Source organism: Pteropus vampyrus, unplaced genomic scaffold, assembly GCF_000151845.1.
Source record: "Pteropus vampyrus isolate Shadow unplaced genomic scaffold, Pvam_2.0 Scaffold59, whole genome shotgun sequence".
Classification (NCBI taxonomy): Eukaryota; Metazoa; Chordata; class Mammalia; order Chiroptera; family Pteropodidae; genus Pteropus; species Pteropus vampyrus.
The window spans coordinates 2,777,359-2,785,910 of NW_011888840.1; the positions used below are offsets into that span (position 1 = coordinate 2,777,359).

Genomic DNA, 8,552 nt, shown 5'->3' on the forward strand with positions numbered 1-8,552 from the left:
AGAAGGCCTGCAAAGTCTGGCTGGGGGATGGGGCGAAAGGAGAAGCTCTCCTCTTGCATATAAGACTATGCGTCCATTTAGAAAGACAAAAGCTGTATTGATACAGCCCTTCTGGAAGGATATTCTCTCAAGCCAGGGTCAGTCACAACAAGACTGACCACTGGAGGATTACAAGGGGCATCTCTCCTGCATGGGCCAAGCAGACACACTTCTGCCCAGACACTTGCTTGTCCTGTGGGTGGAATGTGGGGGATAGTGTCCCTTCTGGCCGCTGCAACCATCTCTGAGGGGCGTATGGACGCTCCCCTGGAGGCCAGGTCCGAGGGCTCGGCTGGGACTAACCTTATTGGTTCTTGTGCATAGGACCTCGATGAGCACTGCCTCGTCCGTGCCCAGGCCCTCCATGGCTCTCTGTAGCAGTCGGGCATCGTATTCACTGGGGCAATCCAGAAGGGCCAAGGCTGTCTTCTTGAAGTTTCCACTTAGCTCATTCTTGAGCACTTCCTCCAGGTCCTGTGAGAAGACAGCGTGAGCCCTGAGTAGGAATGGCCCAAGAGGGGAGGGACAGGTGTCTGTCTGCTCTCCTCACCGCTTGGCCTCAGAGTTGACAGGAAACCTGTCTTGGAAACATGGGGGTAGTCTAGACTGGAGCTCTGCAGGCACGAGTGACCTTCTCTGAAGGGCAGTGGTCACCCTGATTACCCCTGCGTCTTCCCCCAGGACTGGCAGAGAGACGACCCCCTGCTCGGGGCTGGAGACCCCAAAGATGCATCACAATAACAACCAGTGTTCGCAGAACGTTTTGGGATTCAGAGAGCCCTTTCTCACCGATCTCCACACAGCCCTGGCGGGAGGCGCTTTGGCATTATCTCCATTTATCGACCTCAAAAATGAAGGACTTGTCCCCGAACACCCAGGCAGAAAGGACTAGAATACAAGTGTGTTATCTTTAGGGGGACCAGATCATTCGTCACCCAAACAGGAATGCTTTTGAGAGTGGAAGGGGCATTACTAATAATTGCAGAGGACAATAGGAATAAATAGGGACAGTCCTGGGCAAACCAGATATGTAGTCACTCTGGTTATCATGTTAATCCTGAAAGAGACACTGTCACAGTATCACTGTGCTTGTATTTAAATAACCCTTATTTTACTTAATAATGCCACATTTATGTAACTTTTATTACAGTATGTCGTTATAATTGTTCTATTTTATTATTATTGTTGTTAATTTCTTTCTTTGTCTAATTTATAAACTATTGTAGGTATATGTATAGGAAAAAACATAGTATATTATATGTAGAGTTTGGTCTATCCACAGCTTCAGGCATTCACTGGGGGTCTTGGAATGCATCCCCTGAGGCTCAGGGGGCCCTGCTATATACACAACTGCAAAGAAAAGAAATCCAGCTGTGTACCCTTCTAAGCCACAAGCACAAAAACAAATTCTTCTGTGTTTACATTCTGTTTGGATACAGAAGCCAGCTCAGGAAGCCTCAGCTCTGATCCTGGTTTCCCTGCTAACTAAGTGTGTCACCTTGGGATGGCTACTGTCTTTGAAGCGCAGTTGACATGGGGACTTAGATTTGTTTGTCTCTAACATCTTCCAGCTTCGCGATGTCATGATTCTAGATCGCCTCTCTGGCGGTCTCCAGAACAGAGCTGAGAACTGGAAAATGTGCAAATGATCGGCAGATGTTGGTATTGCAAAGGTTTGTGCTGGCGCACGTCCACTTTACCTTTAGCAGAGTCCTGAAGCCCTCACTTCAAACCCATTTACTCTTATTTCACGCTAAAGTTGAAGAAGCCTATATTTGCCTTTCCAGATTGTTGGGGTGGAAGTAGATACATCACTTGAGAGGCTGCCACACTTAGGCACACTGGCACGGATGAAAGCTCCACATCATTCAATTCAGCTACATGCGGCTGAATTGAAGATTCACTTATTTTGATCAGTGTCATCAGTGAATGACATTGACAAAACTGATCGTGAAGAGAGACACTATAAAAACGATGGAAGTACAGCCATCTGCGCCACTAGGGGTATAAACAAATAGCTCTTCTCATGGCCACGGGTTCTCTAGGAGTGAACACTGGCCCCAGAGTCAGGAGACTTGGACCCGAGTCCTGATTCTCTTTCTTAGCACGTGCGTGATTTTGCGTAAGTCATGTCAACGGACGAGCTCCACTTTTCCTCTTGGTAAAAGAGAAACGTCCACACCTAGCATAGCTTCCCTTTACTGGTGTGTGCTGGCATGATCCTACTTGATTCTCCCAGCAACCTGAGAAGGGAGGTAAATTATCATTTTCATTCTATATATGTTGAGACAGAGGCCTAAAGAGATTGTTGCCTGCCCACTGTCAGATAAGTAAAAAAAATCCATCTCTGCTTCTCTATTTATACATAGAATGATTGAAACTATAAAGGTTTTATAAATGTGGATTAGATATAACACAATAACCAATATTCATTTTGCATACTTATCATTCTACTGACATTAAGAAAATGTTAAATCGTGTTCATTATTAATACATTATAAAGCCTAAGGCATACTTCAAGATTTCTATACAAATCTATACACCATCAACAATGAAAAATATGAAAGAAACAATGAGAAAAAAAGGTGTTGATGCTTAATGAAATGAAGTGGTTTTTTAGTTTTCTGAAATAATCATTTATGACGAAGATATTATTCTTGAAGACAGCCGAATAAATGAAGAATTCTTATATAAAGACCCACCAGTGAATACTGGTTTACAAATCACCGGCCTGTCTGTAAGTTAATATGTAGAATTAGTCCAAATGAGTAGAAAAAATGAGAGGGATTAATAGAAAAATGAAGTCGATTTAAGTTAATATGTAGAATTAGTCCAAATGAGTAGAAAAAATGACAGAGGGATTAATAGAAAAATGAAGTCGATTTAAAAAATGAGTTAAAGAATATTGATTTTATAGGCTATTACGTTCACAAGGCAATTTCAGTTTTACTAAAGTCGATTAGAGTTTTAAATAGCTGTTTCATTTTTTGCCTCTTGGGCTAACTCAGTAAAGCTGTACAGATCCTCTCCACTGCCTGGGGAACGTAGGAGAAGCAGAGACCGTCAAGGCCAAGGCCGCGTGCGTGTTTGCCAGGACCCTCGCAATCACCTTGCCATATGTTGCCTTGTACTTCTGCTTGATTTGTTGCCTCTCGTTCGATGTTCTGCTTGATAAGACTTCAATGATGGTTGCTTCGTCGGTGCCTAAAGTGCAGGAGAAAGAAAAAAAGTGAGAGTGACCAAGAAACAAGATGGAGGTTTATTTTAGTCGAGTGTGGGGAAACCACAGCCGTTGTCAGAGGCTGTGGAGGAACCCAGTGGACACTTTAGCTGTGGAGGACTGTATTCTTCTTCACTCACTTGACAGATCCATGGAGGCCTCCCACCGCGTGAAGCACAGCGCTAGGCGTTCTGGTGGAAAGAGGAAGGAGCATGGCTTATCCCTTAACTAAACTCCTAGGTGTATGCTCAAGAGAAACGCAAACGAATTTCTACACCAACCTTGTACGCAAATGTCCACTGCAGCATCATTCATAATAGCCAAAAGCTGGCAATAACCCAAATGTTCATCAAACGGGTAAACCACATGCGGTAAATCCACACAACAGAACATTATTTGGCCAGAGAAAGGAATGAAGGGCCGATACATACCACAATATGAACAAACCTTCAAAACATTATACTACCTGAACAAAGCCGGCACAGAAGGCCACATAATAATAATTCCATTCATATCAAAGTCCTGAGTAAGGAAATCTATAGTGGCTGGGGATGGGGCGGGTAGGGGAGTGATAGCTACAGAGTAGCAAGTTTCTTTTTGAGGTGATGAAAATGTTCTAAATTTGAGACCATGATGATAGACTATTCACTTAGTTGCCAGGATTAGTTCCACCTTTACTGTTCTGAGAAGATCCAGCTCTTTGATTCGAACAGGAGAAACAGAACATTCTAGGCTGTGCTCACTTCTAAAAATAGTAGGGGTTAATTACCTGCCTCTTTCTGGTTCAGCTCCAACACTGATATTTATGCCGTTCCTCTTCATTTCCTCCTGCAGCTTCACCCACGTAATGTATATCTTGTTACTTCCTCTGTGACATTATTATTATTACTTTTTAACTTCTGGGCCAGCAATCTCACCTCAAAAGGGAATTCTTTTTCTCATAAAAATATATTGAATCCGCCCCTTTCTTTCCATGTGGGCTGCTCCCGCCCAGGACTGGGGCCCTCCCCTCTCAGGCCTGGACCCTTATCAATGTCATCCCTACGAGGAGTCTTCCTGCCTCCCAGGTGGCCCATTCTCTGTGTCAGCCAGGAATCTGGGGCTCATCCCCGACTCCCTCTTTCCCTTCACCTCACATCCAGTTAGTCACCCCCGAGACCTCACTAATCCACCTGCTTAGTATCCCTCAGATCATCCATGTCTCTCCATCGTCACCTCGGTCATGTCCCTGAGAACCCCTGATCCCCACACGGGGTTCCTGCCTTACTCTCACCCTTTCTGGGCGGCATTCGGCCACCCGGGATGGTCTTTCTGATGAGTACAGCAGCCTCCTCCCTCCTCTGCTTCAAACCTTCCACTACGGGCCCCTTCGAATCCGGAGTAAAATCTCGGCTCTTTAGTGGGGCTTTTGGATTGGTTCCTACTTGCCTTTCAAAGTCTTGTCCCTCCCCACTCACCCTTTCCAGGCCTCTTTCCCATCAACTCTGTGGATCACTTGAAGCTCCTAGAATAAGTGACACTTCCTTTCCTACCTCTGGGTCGTGGCACGGGCTGTTCCCTCTAACCTGGAACACGCTTATCTTTGACTCTCATTTTCACCCCCACCACTTCTTCAGGACTTAACTCACTGGACTTTTTGGACGCGAGAGGCATTTCTGCCCCAGTGACCCTCCCAGGGCCTGTCCTCCTCCTCCGTCCTGTCTCCGTCACACCACACTACAAGTTCCACGGGGGCAGGGGCTTCTGCTCACTGCTACATTCACACAGAAGTCTCTTACTATCTATCAGATGACTTGCTGAGTGAATGAGAGTTTAAACACCTGCATACGTCTGTGACTGAATCAATGAACGGAGGCGTTTGCACTGCCTTATGACCTAACCTTGTCTCTCCGCATTGGTGTAAGCTGCATGGGCTACTCAGGTGGGCTGTATGCAGCAGGTACAAATTGGAAACCCTCTACCTGGATGCCACAGTCCTCCCACATCTGGATCATCCCGCATCAGAAAAATCGAGTTAAATTTCAAAAAAATAATGTTTTTTAGCCTTTCCTTCCCGGAATGCCGTAAGAGACACCAGAGAGCCGGCCGCCCTGTGATGGCTCAGCAACAGACGGTGATGAGGGCAGCGTGGGAATGACCAGGTTCGCTCAGGCCCTTGGGGTCTGGGTCCCGGGTCGATCCTGGGAGCTGTCCCCACTACCCGACCAGGAGGCGATTTACTAAACAGTGACCTCATCTTACATTTCACAATGCATGTGTCATGTGTCGGTGCCGCTGAACAATTTCCTGTAAACATTTACAATGGTTTGAGGCACCGGGGCGATCCCCAGGGGTTCCGGGAAAGGCTTTTTAAAATCTGAGAAAAGAGGGAACCTAAGCCCTCCCTGTGCCTCGGACACTGTCAGGCGATGACACAGGACAGGTCAGAAGCCCGTGACCGCCAGCCTCGGACGGGCTGCGGGGCCTCCTGGTTTTTGCTTTTCTCACAGTTTCCTTGGTGACACCGAGCTGAGTTCCCCCAGGACGGCGGCCACGGGAGTCGAAGTGCCTTCTGCTTCACTCCAGGGGCCCACGTGCTGGACGAGTGACCCACATCGGGAACCAGGGTCCGAGCTCTCCCCACAGGTCCCAAACGCCAGCCATGGCCTGCCTCCCTGGACCTGGGGCTGAATCCCCATTCCTGGTGCCCACGCGCGAATCTCTTCTGCTAACACCGCCGGGCGTCCTGTCCCTTGATTCCTTCTCTGGAAAGGGAGATGCAGGGAAGGTAGATGGAGTGAGGAATGAGGGAGAAGTTTTCCCGTGCGGGAGGGTCATTACTTTCCACTTGCCCACCGGATTGGTTTTATGAGGCTGCTGTGACAATTACCAAACTGGGTGGTCCAGAACAACCGCTGTTTATTCCCTTGCAATTCGAGAGGCTCGAAGTCTGAAATCGGGGTGTCAGTGTCCCCCACCCCCGCCCCAGAGCCTCTGGGGCAGATCTGTTCATCGCCTCTTGCGTCTTCTGGAGGCTGCCGGCCACCCTGAGCATTCCTCGGTCAGTGTCCGCATCGCTCCAATCTTGGCCTGTCTTCACATGGCCTCCTCTCTGCGTGTCTTCTCTTCCGGGCCTTTTAAGGACACTTGTGGATGGTTATGGGGCCCGCTCGGGGAATTAATCCAGGATGATCTCATTTCAGAGAACGTAGTTACATCTGCGAGAGCCCTTTACCCAAATAAGGTCAAATCATAAATTCCGGGGTGGGGGGTATATATTTTTGGGTGGGGGGCACTGTTCAACCTGCTACGCCCCCAGCCATGGAGAACAAAGACTGATCAAGGGCGGGTCTCCTCGCCGATCAGACTGATCTCATGGGCTGCGTGTGGATTTTGGATCTGAGCATATGGTTTAAAAGAAGGAGATTAGCATATAGCGAAGGCCAGGGCAGTACGGGGCCCTGTGCTGCCTGATTTATCCTCAGCACCTCCCCGTAAGGAGACATTATTAGCCCCATTTTGCAGATGAGAAAATGAAGGTCACGGCATTGGTAAGTGGCAGAGCAGCAGCTGGAACCCAGGTCTGAAGTTCATTCCCACAGTTGGGGAGTAGAAATAACACTGAGCTCAGGGTCACGAGGTCTGAGTTCCAGGCCTGGCTCTGCTCCCGTGTGGCTTGAGCAGCATTGCTTAGTCTCTGTGGATCTCAGATGGACTAGACCTTGCCCCCCAGAGTGTGGTCCCAGGACCCGCAGCATCAGCATCACCTGGGAACTTATTAGAAATGCAAAATCCCATGAACCACTCAGAACACCCAGTCAGAACCTGCAACATTAACAAGATTATTAATATAATAACCCTTGGTGACTCGAATGCATATTTAAGTGTCAGAAGCGAGTGGACTAGATCATCTCCATAGCAGCTTTTCTAAGAGCCTGTTTTTGTGTTTCTGTGAGTGAGAATGACAAACATCCTCCTACATTTCAGAGAAGATAATGGATGTTGGGGTCCATACCCCCTAAGCATTAAGGCAGTCTCTTCAAAAGGACAAGGCTGGGGTGGGGGCAGCAGAAGGCACAGGGCCTGAGATGAAGGCCTGACAAAGAGGTCAGTGTTGGGGGAGGGGTAGAGGGCTGTTGTGGATTAACAAAGACCCAGATCAGGTGGGTACTTAAGCCACAGGAAAGCAGTGACACCAAAGAAACAACAAGACAACCTGTAAGTTTCATGTTACTACTTGGAAAAATCGAATCTTGTTTTACAATATAGCATTCATACTATTTTGAATTGCATAAGTAAGTGAGTGGGCAGAAAGTGCACAGAATCTTTTAGGTACGTGGGACCTCTGGACCCGCACTGCCCGATACGGTGGGCACACGTGGCTGTGGGGGACTTGAAGTGTGGCTGGTCCCAGCTGAAATGTTCTGTAAGTGTAGAATACATATCATATTTTGAAGGCCGAATGTGAAGAAAAGGAATGTCAAATACCTCATTAAAATTTTTTATGTGGATTGTCTGTTGATATTTTTGATACAGGATTAACTGAAGTATATTATTAAAATTAATCTCACCAGCTTTTTTTTTTCTTTTAAAATTTGGCTTCTCAAAAATTTAAAGTGACCTATATGGCTCACTTTCATGGCTATCGTAAAGCATGGCCCTACACATTCAAATCCAGCCCTGGTAGGGATGGTATGTCAGCGAGATGGGTACATGGTCTTGATGACAGTTTTCGCCAACGATAGAATTTTACTTTGGGTTGCACTCATGAGTAGAGGCTGGAATTCTAGACCTTCGACCAAATCATAGCTTTCCAAGGTGACCCTAGTTTCTGATCGCCCACGTTCCTTTCATAACTCTTTAGACCTGGGGAAAACATTTAACCTCTGGCCTGTGGCATTCTCATCTGTTAAACTGTCATCATACAACTTTACAGTGTCGTGGGGAGGGTCACACAGATGATGTCCATGCCCTACTCAGCGTAGTGCTTGGCACATAGAATGTGCTCTATAGCAGCAGCCAGGATGAGAGTGGTCCCACACTGTGGCCACATCCACAGTGTCCAGTGGGGAGGGGGCACTGCAGGACGTTGCCATTCATTAGGTGCTCCACCCGTGCTCACAGAACTAAATTCGCAGGGTGGCGAGGAGCGTGGGGGCGGGGGGGTGGGCGGAGTTTATCATTAATTGCAGCTTAAGACTCGTTCTCACACCCACTTCAGCTCTTGTCTCCGACCCACATCCAGGTGTCAGGACTTCACCTGCGAGGCAGCGGGGAAGCACCTGGGAGGCTGGGTCAGCCACTCTGCAAAGCT

At 47.6% G+C, this 8,552-nt stretch overlaps 1 protein-coding gene across 1 annotated transcript in view; it reads right to left on the bottom strand.

The window, feature by feature from the left end:
• The window catches only part of ANXA13 (annexin A13), a 23,244-nt gene extending 18,332 nt beyond the window's left edge, over positions 1-4,912 (bottom strand). The window contains exons 1-4 of the mRNA XM_023530988.1: positions 4,825-4,912; positions 3,400-3,450; positions 3,149-3,243; positions 343-513 (exon numbers count right to left, since the gene is read on the bottom strand). Coding sequence (XP_023386756.1) covers positions 343-513; positions 3,149-3,243; positions 3,400-3,450; positions 4,825-4,912 — 405 coding nt within the window. The remainder of the gene's footprint in view (positions 1-342; positions 514-3,148; positions 3,244-3,399; positions 3,451-4,824) is intronic.
• Between the last annotated feature and the right edge of the window lie 3,640 nt (positions 4,913-8,552).